This window comes from Sturnira hondurensis, unplaced genomic scaffold (genome assembly GCF_014824575.4).
Source record: "Sturnira hondurensis isolate 20B ecotype Veracruz unplaced genomic scaffold, ASM1482457v3 Scaffold0006496, whole genome shotgun sequence".
Taxonomy (NCBI): domain Eukaryota; kingdom Metazoa; phylum Chordata; class Mammalia; order Chiroptera; family Phyllostomidae; genus Sturnira; species Sturnira hondurensis.
The window spans coordinates 18664165-18685232 of NW_028079127.1; the positions used below are offsets into that span (position 1 = coordinate 18664165).

At 41.5% G+C, this 21068-nt stretch overlaps 1 protein-coding gene across 4 annotated transcripts in view; it reads left to right on the forward strand.

Moving 5' to 3' along the window:
* DCAF1 (DDB1 and CUL4 associated factor 1) overlaps positions 1 to 21068 on the forward strand; it is a 59132-nt gene that overhangs the window by 21171 nt on the left and 16893 nt on the right. For all 4 annotated transcript variants that reach the window (XM_037049611.1, XM_037049610.1, XM_037049614.1 and 1 more), the window contains 12 exons: positions 601 to 738; positions 3747 to 4259; positions 4572 to 4673; positions 7340 to 7498; positions 8716 to 8895; positions 9770 to 9979; positions 10679 to 10848; positions 14208 to 14332; positions 15278 to 16541; positions 17116 to 17314; positions 18800 to 18882; positions 19369 to 19453. In XM_037049611.1, the coding sequence (XP_036905506.1) occupies positions 601 to 738; positions 3747 to 4259; positions 4572 to 4673; positions 7340 to 7498; positions 8716 to 8895; positions 9770 to 9979; positions 10679 to 10848; positions 14208 to 14332; positions 15278 to 16541; positions 17116 to 17314; positions 18800 to 18882; positions 19369 to 19453 (3228 nt within the window). The remainder of the gene's footprint in view (positions 1 to 600; positions 739 to 3746; positions 4260 to 4571; positions 4674 to 7339; positions 7499 to 8715; positions 8896 to 9769; positions 9980 to 10678; positions 10849 to 14207; positions 14333 to 15277; positions 16542 to 17115; positions 17315 to 18799; positions 18883 to 19368; positions 19454 to 21068) is intronic.

Here is a 21068-nt window from a genome sequence, read left to right on the forward strand (position 1 = left end):
GGTTCTGTTCCCGGTCAGGGCCCGTACCTGGGTTGCGGGCCAGAGCCCCTGTTGGGGCGTGCAACAGGCAGCTGATCCGTGTTTCTCTCACACATGGATGTTTATCTCCTTTTCCTTCCCTTCCCCTCTCCAAAAATGAATAAATTCAATCTTTTTAAAAAAGATATAAAAGGCACAAAGTTTAAAAGAAAATATTGTTGGCCCTGACCAGTAGCTCAGTTGGTTAGAGAGTTGTCTTGATCTGCCAAGGTTGTGGGTTCGATGCTTGGTCAAGGCACATACAAATAAATCAATCAGTAAGTGAATAATTAGTGGAACAACAAATTGATGTTTCTCTCTCTCTCTCTTTCTCTTCCTTCCTCCCTCCCCCACCTTGAGTTTTAATGGCCAAATAGGATTGTATTTTACAGATGCACAGCTATTTAACCAAACCATATACTATTAGACTCTCTTTATTTACATTTTTACATTTTATGACCAACATTAACATACTTCATTAAAATTTTTTTCATAAGACTGAAATTTTTGCTTATATCTTTAATTATGAAAATGTTTTTTTCCATAAATTGTATTGATAATATTTCATTTCCTTTCCTTTAGGAAGGAATTGTTGAAAATCTTTTCAAATGGGCCCGAGAGGCTGATCAGCCATTGAGGACATACTCCACTGGACTGTTAGGAGGGGCTATGGAAAATCAAGACATTGCTGCCAACTACAGGGATGAGAACTCACAGCTGGTGAGGACTGTGTTAAGATGCATTTTTGGCCCTGGCTGGTGTGGCTCAGTGGGTTTGAGCATAGGCTTTTAAAAAAATGAATTTTTGTGTGAGATGGGAGAATAATCAGAAGTTTCTTCTTGCTACCTGAACTTGAATATAGATCTTGCTCATAACATTGTACTGGAGTGTACCTGTGATTTCAACATTTCAAGCTTACTTTTCGTAAGAGCTTTAATTTTACTTTTTTTTATAACTTGAAAATGCTATTTTTCATCTTGTCAAGGATCATGATAGTTTATACTGGATAAAGAATATTAATTACCATTTCTTTTTCCTCCCCAACATTTGGACAATGAAATTTTAAAACATAGAACAAAGTTGAATGATTGAAAGAATTTTACAGTGAATAGCTGGAGCCACACCACTGAAACTGAGCATTTTAGTATGCTTATTCCGTAGTCACCCATCATTCCTTTTTCTGCATACAGAGTAAATTGCTGATAAAATCCCTCTCGCTTTTTTTAAAAAATATATTTTATTGATTATACCATTACAGTTCTATTCCCCCCCTTCATTCCCTTCCACCCTGCACACCCTCCTTCCTCTCCTTTAGTTTATGACCATGTGTCTCAAGTTCTTTAGATTCTAGATTTCCCCTACTATTCTTGCCCTCCCCCCTATCTATTTTTTACCTACCATCTATGCTACTTATTTTCTGTATCTTCTCCCCCTTCTCCTCCTCCCACTCCCCTGTTACTAACCCTCTATGTGATCTCCATGTCCGCTCCTGATCTAGCTGTCCACTTAGTTTGCTTTTGTTTTAGGTGTGGTTGTTAATAACTGTGAGTTTGCTGTCCTTTCACTGTTCATATTTTTCATCTTCTTTTTCTTAGATAAGTCCCTTTAACATTTCATATAATAAGGGCTTGGTGATGATGAACTCCTTGAATTTGATCTTATCTGAGAAGCACTTTATCTGCCCTTCCATTCTAAATGAAAGCTTTGCTGCATAGAGCAGTCTTAGATGTAGGTCTTTGGATTTCATGACTTGGAATACTTCTTTCCAGCCCCTTTTTGCCTGTAAGGTCCCTTTTGAGAAATCCGCTGACAGTCTGATGGGAACTCCTTTGTAGGTGACTGTCCCCTTATCTGTTGCTGCTTCTAGGATTCTCTCCTTCATTTTCATCTTGGCTAATGTAATTATGATGTGCCTTGGTATGTTCCTTTTTGGGTCCAACTTCTTTGGGACTCTGTGCTTCCTGGATTTCCTGGAAGTCTATTTCCTTTGCCAGACTGGGGAAGTTCTCCTTTATTATTTGTTCAAATAAGTGTTCCACTCGTGGCTTTTTCTTTGTCCCCTTCTAGTACCCCTATAATTCAGATGTTGGAACGTTTAAAGATGTCCTGGAGGTTCCTAAGCCTGTCCTCATTTTTTTGAATTCTTGTTTCTTCATTCTTTTCTGGTGGGATGTTTCGTTCTTCCTTCTGGTCCACTTCATTGATTTGAGTCCCAGTTTCCTTTCCATCACTATTGGTTTCCTGTGCATTTCCCTTCATTTTAATCAGTTTAGCCTTCATATGTTCTTCTAATTTGTGGCTAAAATCCACCAGTTCTGTGAGCATCCTGATCACCAGTGTTTTGAATTGTGCATCTGAGAGGTTGGCTATTTCCTGGTCACTTAGAGTTATTGGCTCTGGGACTTTGAGTTCTTCTTGAGCCATGTTTTGGACTGTTTATACCTGTTACGTATAAGGAGCAGAGCTCTAGGTGTTCACCAGGGCAGGGCCACTCATTGGCTGGGTTGTGATGCTGTATGTGGGGGCGGGGGCCAAAGGAAAGCAATGGTGGACCCCCCTCTGCTGCCTCCCAGCATCACCGTGGGCCGTGTGGTCTGTCCCACTGCTAGCAAATGTGGGACCTTGGTCAGCCCACCACTGGGTTCGCCCACTGGGGCCTGCGTGGTCCGTCTCACTGCTCACTCCTCTGCTGGTTTATCTGCATGCGAATGTGTGATTGAAGCCAGCCCACCGCCCTGAGCCCTCACTGGTTCAGCCCGATGCGGAGCTGCCTGGGTGCCTGGGGTTGGGGGATCTTTCTTGCCTGTCCCCGCTCTGCTGTTGGCTCTGCCCCTCTTACTGGTCCGGTAGAATGGTTCGTTGTTGTTGGACTTCTGTATAGTTCAATTTTCTGTTCTTTGGCTGCATCTTTGTTTTCCAAGCCTTTGTTGTATTCAAACTTGGTTGTGGGAGAAGGCACTGTGTTTCCACCTACGCCTCCATCTTGGCGGAAGTCCTCCCTCTCTCTTTTTTAAAGTAAGCACAACACCACATTTTAGGGTTGGCCCCCAAAATAAGTACTTAAAAGGAAAAGTAAAAAATAAATGGTGAACTTGAAAAACAGATTAAGTAATTATGTATAATATAGATGACAATTTCTGACAAAATATAACTGCTACAACTTTGAGAAACCTCACATTTGATTTTTTAAAAAATTGTGAATATAGCTGGCTGATGTAGCTCAGTGGATTGAGCGCTGGCCTGCAAACAAAAGGATCATGGTTCAGTTCCCAGTCAGGGCACCTGCCTGGGTTACAGGCTAATTCCCAGGGGGGGATGCACGAGAGGCAACCATACACTGATGTTTCTCTCCCTCTCTCCTTCCCTTCCCCTCTAAAGATAAATAGATTTAAAATCTTTAAACATTTTTGAATATATTTAGTGTCTTCCTCTTTAGCTGTAATGGTCCATCCAATCCAGCTTGATCCTGGGAGATCAATTGTGAGTGATTCATATGCACATCTTCTGGTTTGGGCTCACTGGGAAATTTTATGGGGAATGAGACAAAATTTAGCTATTGCTTATTTCATCAAGTCAACATATTTATTAAATCTTTACCACTACCAGACATTGGAATAACTGAACGGATATCTAGTTCTCTCTAAGTGGGAATAAAAATTATTTATTAACAATCATTTAAATTAAGATTCAGAAGAGACAGCCCTTTTTATTTCAATGTTTGTTGGTAGGTAGCAATAGTACTTCGAAGACTGCGGGAGCTACAGCTTCAGGAAGTGGCTTTGCGGCAAGAAAGCAAGCGTCCCAGCCCACGAAAGCTCTCCTCGGAACCCCTTTTGCCTCTGGACGAGGAAGCTGTGGATATGGACTACGGTGACATGGCTGTGGATGTTGTGGATGGCGTGCAGGAGGAAGCCTCTGGAGACATGGAGATCTCCTTTCACCTTGATTCGGGCCATAAGACCAGTAGCAGAGTGAACTCAGCGACCAAACCTGAGGAAGGAGGCTTGAGGAAGAACAAGTCAGCAAAACAGGGTGACAGAGAGAACTTCAGGAAAGCCAAGCAGAAGTTGGGTTTCTCATCCTCTGATCCAGATCGCATATTTGTGGAGCTGTCTAACAGCAGCTGGTCAGAAATGTCCCCCTGGGTGATTGGCACCAATTACACCCTTTATCCCATGACTCCTGCTATTGAACAGCGGCTCATCCTTCAGTACCTGACCCCTCTGGGAGAGTATCAGGAGGTAAGCTTACTGGGAAGAGTACTGTTCACACTTTGGGATTATTGTGTTTATTTCTGTGATACTTTGTGGTCGCATTTTATACACTGGTGTGTTTTTACTCTAATGCAAAAAAGTCTTTTTCCCAAACTAGCAAACTCTTACACAGATCACTTCTGATAAGGCCTGTTCAATCAAAGTGTGTTTGTATGTTTATCTTCATAAAGGAGGTAGGGAAGGGCACCTTATTTCTTCAACCTTCTATCTTCGTAATGGAATTGGAAGTAGGTGAAAATAAAGCCAAATGTTAAGACTTGTTTTTGGTCTTTATTTCAGTTATTGCCCATATTCATGCAACTTGGATCACGGGAGTTGATGATGTTCTATATTGACTTGAAACAGACTAATGATGTTCTGCTTACGTTTGAGGCACTCAAGGTACAGTTCTTAAAAATATTTGGTGACTGAACATTTTACTGCCATGGTGGGTGTTCCTATGGGTTTTGGTGTTTAGCATCTCTGGGTTTTTATTACTCAGGGCTTTTTCTTGTCAGATGTGTCCAAATAGGAACAAATGAAAAATTCTTTTTTTCTCCATTTTTTAGTATTTTAATTGTTGTTCAAGTACAGTTTTCTGCCTTTTACCCCCATCCCAGCCCCCCCCAACCTCCCTCCCATTTCCACCCCCCTTGTTATTGTCCATGTGTTCTTTATGAAAAATTTTTGTTTAGATGGGAGAAATGAGGCTTATTTACCAAGTGCCTCCCCATAAAGTTCGGGGTCAGTCTTAGAGGATTGCACGTTGAGGTGGAAACTGGATCTAGACCCAGGGACGGCCTCAGTCACCGTTGCTGAAGATCAGTGGGCCGCTGCGTGTGTAGTATGTGCTGCTGCCTTCTAGGTGTCCCCTCTGGCAGCCAGTAGTACTTTTATTCCTGACTTTTTAAAACTGTGTGTTGTATGTTGATAGATTATCTAGAGTGAACAAGATATAAACCAGAAAATGAATAAAGAATAGTGGTAGACCCGAATTCAGCAGAGATGATGATTTTCTAGGTTGCAGAGGGGCTAACTGTGGGAAGGCAGGTTAAGTTCAGCCCATCAAATCCATATCTGTCATGATAACTACCTGAATGAATAATGTTAGGTCTGTGGTATAGTTATTATACTCAACATGTAACTAATGAACGAAGTACCATCCTGTGATATTTACAATGTTAATAAATAAATTGACTCTGCTCTTTATGGTTTAGTTAAGAGAGGCTTATAAACTTACAATTTCTTTTTCATATTACAGAAGTGAAAAAAATTGTGGGGCACAGATGAAGGAGTGATTTGTTTTGTCTGTTTTTTCAGTTTCCAGAAAAGACCTCTGAAAAAGAGAGAATGCTCTTTCTGGGTCTTAATCACAACTTTATTCTTGATATACAGAACTTTGCTGTCCAGTAGAACTTTCTGTGATAATACACTGCATTTTTAACTTAGTTTTAATTAGCATCAATCTAATAACCAGCATAAAAGCCAGGTTATAGGCTGCGCTGAGCCAAACAGAACCAAGATTCTCGATAAAGGTTGAACCTGCTTGTTCTCTGTTTCCCCGCTTACGTGACCTGGCAGTGCAGCTGCCACTTTATGGTAGTGGGGTCTGAGAAGCCCCACGCAGCAGCCTAAGTGTTGAGGGGAACCATATGCGGTTTAGCTGCTTTTGGGGGGAAGGACTGGCTAGAAAAATGGTAGAGGTTTGTGTAACAAGAAGTAAGAGTGTTGACGGCAGGGGTTTGAATTACTATGAGGGTTAGTCTGAGTGTGGGTGTTGGGAAGACTTGTAAAGAGGGTACATGTCTGTTGTTTTTTGCCACTGATCTTGGCGAGATCTGCACAGGTATCAAATCATGTAATTGTAAATCTGTGTTGTCTTGTCTGTACTTTGTGCCTGCATCTCCGCCTGGAAGACACCTTGGCCTGAGAAAGAGGAGAGGGAGCTCTAGCTCTCCCCCAGGACCCTCCACAATGGTGTGGATGGTTGCATTGTACTGCCTGCCCTTAGAGTTGCCCAGAAGATAGGGTTCTTCCAGAAAGGCTAGTGGGAATTGAATAGGACAACAGCAGGACTTAAAAGATAAACTTTAAACGTCTATTTAAAGTGCATTCTGATGAGTTCTAAAAATCTAGTACTTTGATAATTTGCTGAAGATTGTAAATGAAAGCAAAGATTCAGGTTTTATCGGATGATGAGTCAGTGACTGAACCACAGCTAGATAGAGCTTAGAGCTGATTATGTTAAAAGGATTAAAATGGAAAGATTAACAAAATCCTTTAGGGAGCTATATAATAATAAAATGTTGTAGGATTATGTTATTAATATATTTTTTAAACGTTGCTTTTTTTAAAAAGATTTTATTCATTTTTATTTTTAGAGGGGAAGGGAAGGAGAGAGGGAGAGAAGTATCAGTGTATGGTTGCCTCTCATGAGTCCCCTCCTGGGAACTGGCCTGCATCCCAGGCATGTGCCCTGACTGGGAATCGAACCGCAATCGTCTGGCTCACAGGCCCGCGCCCAATCCACTGAGCTACACCAGCCAGGGCTTATTACTTAATATTTTAAAATGCAGCAATATTTTTCATGTTTTTTACTTTGAAAATGTTTTGTGTTGGAAGAGAGTGTTCTAGAATCAGATTTTAAAAATTTTTGTTAAGCGCTATTGGTTTTTCTTTCATGAAGAAGTGGTTTTCTATTTCAGGGAATTCCTTATATTTAGCAGTTTAATATTTTATGAGTTGATCATGTGATTTTTCTAAATCATTGATTTTCAGCTTTTTAACCTTTTTCATCTCATGGAACATATAAACTAATTACTAAAATCTGTGGCCTATCAAAAATATGTTTTTGCTAATCTGATGAAAGTAGGTATAATTTCGATTCATTTACACTGGACAGCTGTTGTTGTGTTGGTTGTTGTCATTTTTTTATTTGACAATTTAAGGAAAGAGAGGTTAGTGCCCCTGACTAAATAGTCAAGTACTGCATGTTTCAACATTTTTGTAACACACTGGTTGAAAATGACTCTTCTAGTTGTTCGTGGTAATGTGTCTTCTTTGTTTAGCACCTAGCATCTCTCCTGCTCCATAACAAGTTTGCCACGGAATTTGTCGCACACGGTGGAGTACAGAAATTACTGGAAATTCCTCGGCCCTCTATGGCTGCAACTGGTGTGTCCATGTGCTTGTATTACCTGTCCTACAACCAGGATGCCATGGAAAGAGTAAGTCCAGCTCATTCAGGTGTATGGAAATGGGACTTGGTAAGGGCACAGTATGACAGCACAGAACAACCGTTGGATAAGAACAAATGAATAGTTGGAATATATCGTAATGAAAGAAGCAAGAAACCTGAATTTTTGGTCTTTACAAAGTTTTCTAAAACTGTGATATTATTTAGGAAAAGTTCTTTTTTTCCTTGACTTTATGGGATGGGGGAGGCAAGATGGGTTGGGGTCTGGGAGCTTTGTTTAGTTTTACCGTTCTGTGGTAGTGAGATTAGTCTTAGGGCTCGTTCCAGATGTCTCTCGGTGAAGTCATATATTGCATTTTTTTAGTCATTTTATTAAAAAGCAACAGGTGATGTTTTTGTGTACTAACAAATAGTTTGTGATAGAGATAAAATCATTTTAGCTGTTCTCAGGGCCTCCTAGGCTCCTAGTCTGGTTCTCTTGTTTTTCTAGTTTAGGCCTATTTATTTACTGATTTTTAAAAAGTATAAGTGGATTGTACATTTGAAAAGTAATGGGTTCCCAGACACCCTAGGGGAGTCTCTTGTCATTTCTATGCCTGAAGCAATTTTCTAATATTCTGTGTGTTGTAGCTTTTTTGGTAGAGTGAAATTGGTAAATTCTTTTGGGGCTATGTCTTTATTCGTCTTTGCATATGTGCTAATAATAAGGTAATGCTCTAATTTTAACTTTTTTTCCTCTTGAGGTCAACATTTTACAAGGGTATATAGTCTTTTGAGAATAGTAACCTAATCTGTGTGTATATGCACAAAAGCAGATATGGCTAAGGTAGAGAAATAGTATCATGCACACCTGGGCAGTGCTTTAGAAGTCCTGTCTGCCCCATACGGTGTGTGTGAGTGAATCGGGGAGGTGTGGGCTTTAGTGTCCCCTACCTGTGAGCCTCTTCCTCGTCTGTTAAGTGGGAATCCAAATACCTATGTAACAGAACATTATGAGCATTAAAGGATATAAATATTTGCAAAATTTAATAGTAAGTATAGGTTGAATTTAAATATCTATCTAAATGTAGGTTCTCAGGTTTGGAGTAGATTGTTATAAATTGTGACTTAAGCTTTAAACTCAGAATGACTCAGAATGACCAGGTTGTATTGTGCAAAAGTATCTATTGATGCTGTTGAATTTTTTGTGCTTTCAAAGGTTTCTTTACCCCCCCAAATTAAAAATTGTTGTATTTTTACATTTTGCAGGTTTGCATGCATCCCCACAATGTTCTGTCTGATGTGGTGAACTATACCCTGTGGTTAATGGAATGCTCTCATGCCTCAGGATGCTGCCATGCTACCATGTTTTTCTCAATCTGCTTCTCCTTTCGGGCTGTGTTGGAGCTCTTCGACCGCTATGATGGTCTTCGTCGACTGGTGAACCTGGTGAGGTTCTTCAGTGGCTTCTCTGCAGAGTAGGGGTCCTGCGGTTCAAATTTGCTATCTTTCTTTGTAGATGGAATGTCCACCTGCCCTCTGCCCCAGCCACAGGTTTCTCTTCCTCTAAAGTATTTGGAGGAGTCTGTGCCGTTACAGACATGACTTGGATTTAGTAATTTTACAAGGAAAATTGTTGTTGATAACCTTTTTTTTAAGGTTTTATTTCTTTATCTTTAGAGGGGAAAGGAAGGAGAGAGTGAGAGAAATATCAATGTCTGGTTGCCTCTTTGTGCGTCCCCTGCTGGGAACTGGCCTGCAACCCAGGCATGTTCATACACTCACGAACAGATTGTGGAAATGATGGAGTTTTTAATAGAGTATGGCCCAGCACAGCTCTACTGGGAACCAGCCAGGGCTGTTGATAATCTTGATCTTTCTAAAAGCAGTAGGCTTTATGCTTGTATCTTTTTAAATTGAAGACTGTGGTTTTCTAAAAAGATTTTATTTATTTATTTTTGAGATGGGGAGGGAGAGAAACATCAATGTGTGGTTGCTTCTTGCATGCCCCCCACTGGGGACCTGGCCTGCAACTCAGACATGTGCCCTGACTGGGAGTCAACTGGTGACCCTTTGGTTCCCAGGCTGGCACTTCAATCCACTGAGCCACAGCAGCCGGGCCAAGACTGTACTTTTTTCAATATGGCTTTAATGTTTTGCTTTCATATGGCTACTCTTAGCATGTATAGACAGATGTACTGTTATTTGTCAGTCTTGTTGAACATAAAAGTTTACTGAAAACTTTTTCCTCCTTTAACTTTTCCTATTGTCTCCCCCTCCTCTCCCTGTTTTTCTCCCATTCTTTTGCTTTTTTTCTTAATAGATCAGTACTTTGGAAATTCTAAATTTGGAAGATCAGGGTGCTCTTCTGAGCGATGATGAAATATTTGCTAGCCGCCAAACTGGGAAGCATACCTGTATGGCATTGCGCAAATACTTTGAGGCTCACCTGGCCATTAAGTTGGAACAAGTGAAGCAGTCACTTCAGAGGACTGAAGGCGGCATTCTTGTCCATCCTCAACCTCCATACAAGGTGAGATGACCTTGACTTAAAAGAAGACTACTGTTAACACAGTGTAGCAATTGTGGGCCTGAAGCTCATATTCAGATTAGTGGAATCATTGCAGGTTGCACATTTCTGGGTTATTCTTGTCCTTTGCAGAGGCAGAATACCTGAAAATGGATGCAGCAGGTGGACTTCAAGGATTTATTTTATTCCCAGTTGTGAATTTGTTACTTTTCTAGAACTAAAACATGAACTGAAGTGTATGTCATAGGGCTATCTTTTATGAAAAGTAGTCGGTGTCCCTCTTGTGTGAAATTTCTAATCTGAGAGGGCACATCTATAAGTCCACTTCTCTCATTTTTGAATTCAGTATGTTTTGGGATGAAAATTAATGTCTACATGTTTTTAAAAATCACCAAGTAAAAGAAACCCATTGTTTTACATGGTGCTTCTTTTTCTTCTTAAGCTGTGAAATTTATATATGCACTAACAAATTGAACATCTGTTACCTTTTTGGACAGAATGTATTGTGAGTCCAGTTATAAATGAAATATTAAACATATTTATTTTTTCACTTGTGGACTGTTGACCGAAGGATTGTGGAATTTGAAAGCTGTTACTGCTTAGCTTTACCATTCAAACTATTGGCCACTGAGCTGTGCTGGAGAATGTACTGGGCAGCTAGCTAGCTGATGGAGTTCTTTAATGTCACATCTCTCCTTCCAGGCATGTTCATACACTCACGAACAGATTGTGGAAATGATGGAGTTTTTAATAGAGTATGGCCCAGCACAGCTCTACTGGGAACCCGCCGAAGTCTTCCTCAAACTTTCTTGTGTCCAACTCCTGTTGCAGCTTATTTCTATTGCCTGCAATTGGAAGACCTACTATGCAAGGTGGGACCAGCAAGAGGTTTCAAATGAAATTAGATTCTGCTTTCTGCTGAACTTGATACTGGTTTGCACATAGTATGTGCTTAACAAACATTTGATAAAGTTACTGAAACTTTAGTCTGAGGAACTAAATTTAAGTATGATAATACTTATTTTTAAAGAAGAAGATGTAGTCCTTCTTTTTTTTTTTTAACTCTCACCCAAGGATATGTTTATAGAGACAGCAAGGGAGAGCAAGAGAGAGAGAAACACCAATTGGTTGCCTCCTGTACATGTCCCAACCAGGGATTGAACCCACAGCCTAGGTGTATGCCCTGACCTGGAATTGAACCTGCAACCTTTTGGTGTATAGGAGAACAGTCCAACCAACTGAGCCACCTGGCCAGAGCGCATGATAATATCATTTTTAATTTACAGAGCATTTGTATTTATGGTCTTGGTGATTAAAAATACTGCACACATGCCCTGGCTGGTGGCTCAGTTGGTTGAAGCATTGTCCCATACACCAGAAAGTTTGCAGTTTGATCCTTGGTTGGGGCAGGCACCTAGGTTGCAGGTTCAATCCCTGGTTGGGGTGCATATGGGAGGCAGCTTGATGGTGTTTTTCTCTCTCAAATCTATAAATATATCCTCAGATGAGGATTTTAAAATAATAATTAAACATAAATACTGCACATAGGCAGGGGTCATGCTTATTTTATCTTTGTATAAAACCGTATTTTTTGCTTTTGTTGTGATTTTTCACAATTCAGTTTAAAAGCAGTCGTAGTAGAGCAGGCTGAGGCTCAGAGAGGACACCTGACAGAATCAGGAGGTTGGGGGCGTTCTCTAGGAGGAGGATGGAAAAAGACTTAAAGCTATGTTTTGGGAAAGATAGAGTCTGAAGAGAAAATAAAGCAAAGTTTGTATATATAGTGGTTCTTGACATTCCCCGTCCATCCATTGCCAGAAAGACACAAGCAGCATATTTATGGTGCAAATAGCTTGTTTGCTAAATCCCAGGATTTTAAATCTAGGGGGTACTTTGGAACAGTCATTTTCATACTTTTTTAAAAAGATTTTATTTTTATTTATATTTAGAAGGAAGGGAAGGAGAGAAACATCAATGTGTGGTTGTCTCTTGTGTGCCCCCAAGTGGGGACTTGGCCTGCAGCCCAGGCATGTGCCCTGACTGGGAACCAAACCAGTGACACTTTGGTTTGCAGCCCGCACTCAATCCACTGAGCTACGCCAGCCAGGGTCATTTTCACACTTTACAATCTTAGGACCACTTTACCGTATTCAAAATTATTAAGAACCCCAAAGAGCCTTCTTTGTTTTTGTGTTATATCTAGTGATACTTACCATGTTAGAAATTAAAATGGTGAAAATATGAAATTATTTATGAATTTATTTCAAAAATATGAACCCATTGCATATTAGCATTTTTTATGAAAAATTTCCAAAATAATACCAGATGATTTCAGCAAGTTTTAAAAATGTCTGGCTTGCCTTGGCTGGTGTGGCTCAGAGGATTGTGTGCCAACCTGCAAACCGAAGGGTTGCGAGTCTGATTCCCAGTCAGGGCACGTGCCTGGATTGTGTACCAGGTCCCTAGTAGGGGGCACAAGAGAGGCAGCCACACATTAGTGTTTCTTTCCTCTTTCTCCCTCCCTTCCCCTCTCTCTGAAAATAAAGAAAAATATTTAAAAAATGAATAAAAAAGTCTAGCTTGATGTCTCCTGTTTGCTTCTATATTCAGTCCCCTGTGATGTCACGCATGGTGGCAGCCTCTGGAAAGCTCCAGTGTGTACTCACTTGTGAGAGAGCCAGAGTGGGAATGGGAACTGATGTCTTACCATTACTGTGAAGGTAGTTTTATGTCACAGGTTCTTCTGAAAGGGTCTCAGAGACCCCCAAGGGTTCCCTAACCACACTTTGAGAACCACCTTTCTAGGGTATTGAAGTAGGTTGTTATGTTTATTTTGAGTACTTTGCTTAAAAGGTGATGAAAGCTCAAAAGATAACAAAGATTGTAAATACCTTTTGGATTGGTAAATATTTATATGGATTATTAAGAAAATATAAATATGTTTGGAATATGTTTTTTAAAAGTTTGTTTTAACAAAATTAAATATTTGTTTCTGCTTAGAACATATAAAACCTATACAAAGAGAAAATAAAATTGTTCTTAGCCATTGTTAATTCCTTCAGTCTTTTTTCTATAATGTATGTCAGTGTACATAGTTGAAATTATAGTATTTTATTATATTCATCCATTTTATGAAATATTTCAAATATAGACAGGTATGGAGAATGGTATAACCACTCTATACCGGGGCTGGTGTGTTGCTGTGTTTCCTCTTCTCTGAGTTCCTGCACATTTTCTGCCCACCCCCACCCCAAGTGCCCAGTCTCCTGAATTTGGAGTGCATTCTCTCATTCATAAATTTTTACTATACATTTGTATGTGTACATAAACAATAATATAGTTCTCTTTTGTCAGCTTTTCAGTTACATGAACATTATCCTGTGTGCATCTTTTACACATTCTTTTTCTCCTTTATGTTTTCGAGATTTATACATGTTGATATTTATTTGAATATTTTTATATACAGTCTCTTTTATTGGATCTTATTAAAGGGCCTGGAAAAGGATTATGTTTTCTTCTCCCATTAGCAGAGTATAGGAGTTTTCATTTCTCTGCCTCCTTGCCAATACTTGATGATATTGTCATACTTCAAATTTTATACCTAATTTTATTTCACGAATGTTGTGTTTTGAGACTTTCCCTTGTTCTTTAATAACAGTTCTTTGAAAACTGTAATCGGTACCTGCAGAAGTTTATCATATGAGTGTACTATGTCTAACACAGGTATTCCTGTTGTTTAGGTAGATTTTCTAGTTCTTTTGCTACTTTAAATGATTTGATAATGGACATCTTAATACATAGATACTTGTTTGTGTGTCTAATTATTTCATTAGGACAATTTCCAAGGGGTGAAATTCCTGGGCTAAAGATTACGAACATTTTAAGAATCTTGCTTCATAGTTCCAGATTATTTTCTAGAAATAGTGCCTTATTGATCATTTCTACCCCCACCAAAAGTTTGAGAGCATTCATCTCTACCACCGTTGGGGGTTGGCCTTTGTTTGTAATCTCAGCAGTTTGATAGGCGAAAATTCCATTCCCATGTTTTTTTGCAAGTGATGGCACAGTGACTTTCAAATCCTCTTACATATTATGGCCGGGGCCGGAGTCACAGGTGGTGGTTCTGATCCGTTCTTCTCTCTCTCTCTTCCTCTTTTTTTTTTCTTTTTTAATGTGTTGTTTCTTACGGCTGTATCCTATTTTCCTTTGATTAATTCTAATTCCTGTCCAGGAATGACACTGTGCGCTTTGCTTTGGATGTCCTGGCTATTCTTACTGTTGTGCCAAAAATCCAGCTCCAGTTGGCAGAACCAGTGGATGTGCTGGATGAGGCTGGCTCCACTGTCTCCACTGTAGGTGAGTTGTGCCTTGCTGTTTTTGTCACTGTTTGGTCTGGGTTTGTTTTCCTTTGCCAGTCTGGTTGTGGTTACTTATCTGACCTAAGTGGTAAGAACGGAAGGAGTAGAGGAGGGTACCTTGTCTGTCTCCTCTAAGTCATGCCATATAGCTCTGTATAATGGAATCATGTTAGTGAACTTGGGTTTTCTGAGTGGTACAGGCATTTCTGCTATAGTGGTATACATGCATTCCTGAAAACCTGTACTCTGCAGAGTCTTGCACTGAATAAGTTTATAGAAAAAAATGGTTGGGGCAGATAGTAAAAAACTTAAGCGAGTTTATATCTAAGCCCTAATAAAACTAGTAAATGGCAAGCAGCTCAGAATGGGTAGAAGCTATCATACACAAAAACAAAAGGAAAATACACTCTGTTTGAAAATGCACTTTATTAAGAGCACAGATGATGAGGGCTGCTGCTAATGTGAGCATGGAAGACAGTGTGACCGGCTCTGGGTCCTTGGGTGCGCCACTCTGGGCTTAATGCCCAGGGCCCGCTGCTTCCTGCTGCCCTGGAGAAGCTGGGCTGGGGGATTTTTCTTTCCTTGCCGATGCTTTTAATTTAGCCCCATTATTTTTGCTCTCCTTACCTAGGAAAAATTGCACATTAACCTTAGTGAGACCTCCACATACTACTGACATCATTCCCCTATTTAACAACTGTATACGAAATATTGCTTCATAAAGATGCGTTATAGTGGAACTAATTGTATTTTACACAAACAATTCCTTGTACATTTTTTTAAAAAATGTGTGTTTTTAGTGGAACATTAAAATGTGTGTTTTTAGTGGAACAAAATGAGTAGAACTTTAAATTTTGACTCTTAAACAACGGTTGAGGTTGGCCATGAGTTTTATGAGGGATAATACAAGTGTTTATTGTGTCCCCCCCCCCCGCCCCCATAGGTATCAGCATTATTTTGGGAGTGGCTGAGGGTGAGTTCTTCATCCATGATGCTGAAATTCAGAAGTCAGCACTTCAAATTATCATCAATTGTGTGTGTGGCCCAGATAACCGAATTTCCAGTATTGGCAAATTTATCTCTGGAACTCCTCGGAGGAAGCTGCCTCAAACACCCAAAAGTAGTGAGCACACGCTGGCCAAGATGTGGAATGTCGTCCAGTCCAACAATGGCATCAAGGTGCTTCTGTCCTTGCTGTCCATCAAGATGCCCATCACAGATGCAGACCAGATCCGGGCCCTGGCCTGCAAGGCACTGGTGGGCCTGTCTCGAAGCAGCACCGTCAGGCAGATCATCAGCAAGCTGCCCCTTTTCAGCAGCTGCCAGATCCAGCAGCTGATGAAGGAGCCTGTACTGCAGGACAAGCGCAGTGACCACGTCAAGTTCTGCAAGTACGCCGCCGAGCTCATCGAACGGGTGTCTGGAAAGCCACTTCTCATTGGCACGGATGTGTCCCTGGCACGACTGCAGAAAGCAGATGTTGTTGCCCAGTCAAGGATCTCCTTTCCCGAGAAGGAGCTGCTTCTGTTGATACGAAACCATCTCATTTCTAAAGGGCTTGGGGAGACAGCAACTGTGCTGACGAAAGAGGCTGACCTGCCCATGACTGCTGCCTCCCATTCTTCTGCCTTCACCCCAGTCACTGCTGCTGCTTCTCCTGTCTCTCTTCCCCGAACCCCTCGCATCGCCAATGGCATTGCAACTCGACTGGGTAGCCATGTGGCTGTGGGTGCCACTGTCCCTCCTGCCCCTGCTGCCCATCCTCAGCCACGGCCCCCCCAGGGTTCACTGGCTCTGCCTGGCCCATCTTATGCAGGCAACTCCCCTTTGATTGGTAGGATCAGTTTTATCAGAGAGAGACCATCACCCTGCAACGGCAGGAAAATCAGAGTGTTACGTCAGAAGTCGGACCATGGCGCTTACAGCCAAAGCCCAGCCATAAAAAAGCAGTTGGACAGACATCTTCCTTCCCCACCTACGCTGGACAGCATCATCACAGAATATCTTAGAGAGCAGCATGCACGCTGCAAGAACCCAGTTGCCACCTGCCCACCTTTCTCTCTCTTTACTCCTCATCAGTGTCCTGAGCCAAAACAGAGGCGGCAGGCGCCAATAAACTTTACCTCAAGGCTAAACCGCAGGGCATCGTTTCCCAAGTATGGCGGGGTGGATGGCGGGTGCTTCGACAGGCACCTCATCTTTAGCAGGTAAGGAGAGGCCATCTCACTTCGGGGGATTGGAGTGATTTGGGCCTTATCATTGTGTAGTGATTAGTCCAGAAAACCCTTTATTGGCATGAAATAGTAGAGATGGTCAGTTTGTGTGAATAGATGAGCAATGTGACTGTACCCCGTTTAGTTAGCCATAGGTTTCTTGTGTGATTGTTGGCAGTACCCTGATACATACTGTTGTTCTTACTACAACCAGTATGTTTTCCAGAAGCCATGGGACATGCGGTCTCTAGGCTCCCCAGCTTGTTTCTGTGCTGGTCCAAGTTGTCTTCTGTTTTGATCCTTTACAGATCTTAGGTAAAGGTCATGGGATTACAGGGTTTAAACTTGGGAATTTTAGTTGCTGTATAAACTTGTGGGCAGAGGTCCTTTTCTCTTACTTAGAATGAAAATGAACAACTGAAGGCCATGTGATGTGTTGGAAGAAGGTATTTAAAACATAAATGCTCTGTGTTTTTTCTTTCATCCTTTCAGCAGTTTTCTTTTTCTGAGTCTGCACATTCTTTGTCTCTGATTTTTTTCTCTCTCTCTTTTTGGGGGGGGCCCTCAGGTTTCGTCCTATTTCAGTGTTCCGGGAAGCCAATGAGGATGAGAGTGGCTTCACCTGTTGTGCATTCTCAGCTCGGGAGCGGTTCCTGATGCTGGGCACCTGCACCGGGCAGTTAAAGCTCTATAATGTGTTCAGTGGACAGGAGGAGGCCAGCTATAACTGTCACAACTCGGCCATCACACACCTTGAACCTTCTAGGGTAAGTGTCCATCCTGGGTTGTTCTCAGTCATTTTTCTAAGATGAGCTGGCGACCCTTAGTTCCACTGGCTGGCTGCCTGTGTTTGTACGTAGTTTATGGTAACATAGCCGTGCTCACAGGTTTATGTAGTGTCTGTGCTGCTGCAGCAGCACAGTGGAGGGGTTGCCGCCGTGTGGCCCACAGAGTGTACAGTGTTTGGCCTTTTAAGTACAAGTTTGCCAACCCTGTTGTAAGACCCAGAGATATTTATCTGTGTGTATATAGGGGTGTGTGTGTCATATATAAATGACATATATTTCATTTAATTTGCCTTATTTGAAAAAAGATTATCAGCTATGATCAGAATTTTTTTTATTTGGAAATCTAAAAACATTGAATTTTTAAGAAGGTAATAAGCATTATGTGATTCCAGTGGGTCATAGATTATTAGTACTATTTTGTGGGTGGAATTGATACCTTTGCTGTTGGTAAACATCAGGATTATTAGGATGACAAGGATAATTTTCCTGATTTCGGAGTAAAGGAGGCTTACCCTTGCTGGGTTTTCTCTTTGAAAACCCTTTACGAGTCCTAGCTAGAAAATCTAACATATTTTCAGTTGGCTGATTATTTCAAGACTGAGGAATATGGCCAAATATTAAGAAATTAGGGACCATCTTCATGTCTTTCCAAGTTTTTTTCCTCTTTACTTTTGGAGATATTGTATTTTATGTTACTAGTTTGTGAGGATTCAGTATTATCTTGAACTCAGTTGTTTCTTAGGACAGTGCAGGTGCGTCGAGTATGTTTTGCCGCGTATAATGCACACCATTTTGTCCAGATTTTTTAGGGAAAAACAAAGGTTTTGATAATATGTGGTGGCACTAAATCTGTATCTGTATGAATTTTTTTTTAAGATTTTATTTATTTATTTTTAGAGAGAGGGGAAGGGAAGAAGAGAGGGAGAGAAATATCAATGTGTGGTTGCTTCTCATGCATCCCCTGCTGGGAACTGGCCTGCAACCAGGCATATGCCCTGACTAGGAATCGAACCGTGATCCTCTGGTTCACAGGTCCACGCTCAATCCACTGAGCTACACCAGCTAGGGCTTTATGAATGTTTTTAGTTCTTTTATTTATGCTTGTGACTTAAAAGTGTAACTCTGGAAAGTAATCATAATATTCATATGCAAAATAATACCCTGGAATAGGGTGATTGGTTTTGTTTCTAAACATAAATAAATAAATAAAGTTAAACATTAAAAAAAATTTTTCCTGAAAGTTTGGGCCAGAAATGTGGCACACACTGTGTGTGGGAGCGCATTACACACGGCCAAGTACGGTGCTTAAAGCCCAACGGCTTCTGACTGTTTCTTGCTTCCTCGGAGTTTTTCTGTTTTCTTTATTATTCAACAATATTTTTTAGCTTGTATTTTAAAATGCTAATGGCAGACAGTGATGTCTGTATTTATATAAACACATGGTTCCCCACCATCTTCTTTTAGGATGGGTCCTTGCTGCTGACATCTGCTACTTGGAGCCAGCCTCTGTCTGCACTTTGGGGAATGAAATCAGTGTTTGATATGAAGTATGTATCTTCTCCAACTTCGTCTCTGGGTTTTACAGTTTACCTAATTATACCCTCCCTTCCCCTGATTCTTGGACTCAGAGCCTTTTGAAGTAGAGAAATGCCTTGGCTTGTGTCTGATAATACAAGATTTTATCTTCCGTAATCTCTAGATGTTCTCACTGGGCATGCGCACTCCCGTCCCACAGCAGACCCTGTAGTGATCCAGAATGCGGCTGCCATGCTCTTGGTCAGGGCACATTTCAAAAGCACATGTACCTTGTCAGTTATTTCTTTAACCAAGTAATTCCTGTTCATTGTTTTCGATTTACTTGGCTGGAGGGAATTTTCTTTTTATTCTTAAGTGTACAATATTTTTCTTTTGGGGAGTTGAGGATCTTCACGTGAATATAGGTGGGCAGGAGCCCAAGGATCCCCTGTATTTCCTGTCAGTTGACTGAGTGTGCCCTCCGGGGCCCGTGCTGGAGTACTTCTGTTTGTCCGTAGGCATTCTTTCACAGAAGATCACTACGTCGAGTTCAGTAAGCACTCTCAGGATCGGGTCATTGGCACAAAAGGAGACATCGCCCACGTAAGTACTGGATCTGCTGCTTTTAAACTGGTGGTGCCTGCTGTTCACGCTGGGGTCTTATGCACTGAGTGTGAGGCCGTGAGTCCTGTGAACAGCCAGAAGATACTCATCGACATTCTTTCTGGTTAGAATCTAGAAGTGCAATGAAGTAGTTCTAAGCTATGTGGGAAAAATGTAAAAGGAATGAACAGGAAGTTAATCTGACAATTAGAGAAAGATGTCATTAGCATGGCAGACACTTTAAAAGACTAAGTTTTAGGTGAAAAAGTCCCTGTGTTTATGAAGCCTCATTAGGGAGACAGTAAGTAAAGAAGCAAATGCATAGCATATCAGGTGCTAAGTGCTGCCGAAGACCAGAATAAGAGGTAGAGAGGGCTTGTTACTGGTAGGGATACTTTTGTTTAGGATAGCTGGTGGCTGGATAAGCGTGGGCGGCGTCTTGAAGGGCGTACAGTTGCCATGCAGGGGTCTGGGGGAAGAATGTCCTACAGGGGATGTCAGGGGGCAAGCTCTTACTTGGGAAGAGGGGGAGAGGAAAGGGGAGAGTTGAGGTCAGTGGGGGCACACTGTGTAGTGTCTGGCAGACTGTTACTAGGACCTTTCACTTTACCTCTGAGTGAGGGGAAGGCGCTGGAGGATGAGTCTCTACTCATGCCCAGGGTGTGATGGGCATGACATCACATCCTGGACTGGATCTAAAGTTTTTGGAGGTGAGTCTGGTTTCTGTGAGAGTAGCAAGTGCAGGCTGACCAGTTAGGAGGGTGCTGCACCAGTTGCCGTGTGAGAGCAGCCGTCGGGATGGGCCCAGGTGCATGGTGGTGGCGGTGCTGACATGATGGGGCTGGGCCCTGGGCTTTGGACACACAAAATGTGTAATTCTCTTAGACATTCATGTAGGGAATGGCCAGTTGAATAAACAAATCGTGAGACGAGGGAGAGAAGTCAGGAATAGGAGATGTAAATACAGGAGTTGTTCGCATGTTGATTGATAGTATTTAGAGCCTTGGACCTGGATTAGCTCATCAAGGAAGCTGAGAGGAGAAGTCCAGGACACAGTCTGGGCACGGGCCAGTATTTAGAAGTAGTTAAGTGAGGGGAAACTTGTGAAGAAGACTGGACAATGGCCAGTAAGACAGCAGGAGACCCAGGAAAAAACCGTGTGTCCCTGGAAGACCCGGGAAGACTCTTTTGAGAAAGGATTGATCAGTTGGGTCAGAAAGTGCTGGGGAGTTGCAGAGGACGAGAATTGAGAGGTGACCTGATTTAACAACGTGCAGGTCATTGTTAACTAGGTCAGGGGCTGGCCCTGTAGAAGTTTGGGGGTAGGTGGTAAAGACCCACCGAGAGTGGATTCACAAGAGAACAGTAGGAGGGAAGTGGACGGCACTGAGTAGAGACAAGTCTTTTGAATTGTTTTGCTGAAAAACAAAGCAGAGAGGAGGGTAGGGTAGCAGCTTGAGGTGTGGGGTATGGGATGGTGAAGAGTTCTCCCAAACTTTTGAAAATGTTAAAATACATAGAAGAGTTGAAAGAATAGTATATATACCTCCGTCTAGTTTCATCAGTTTAATGATTTGCCATATTTTCTTTCTGTGTAAATATGTGTTTTTCTGAA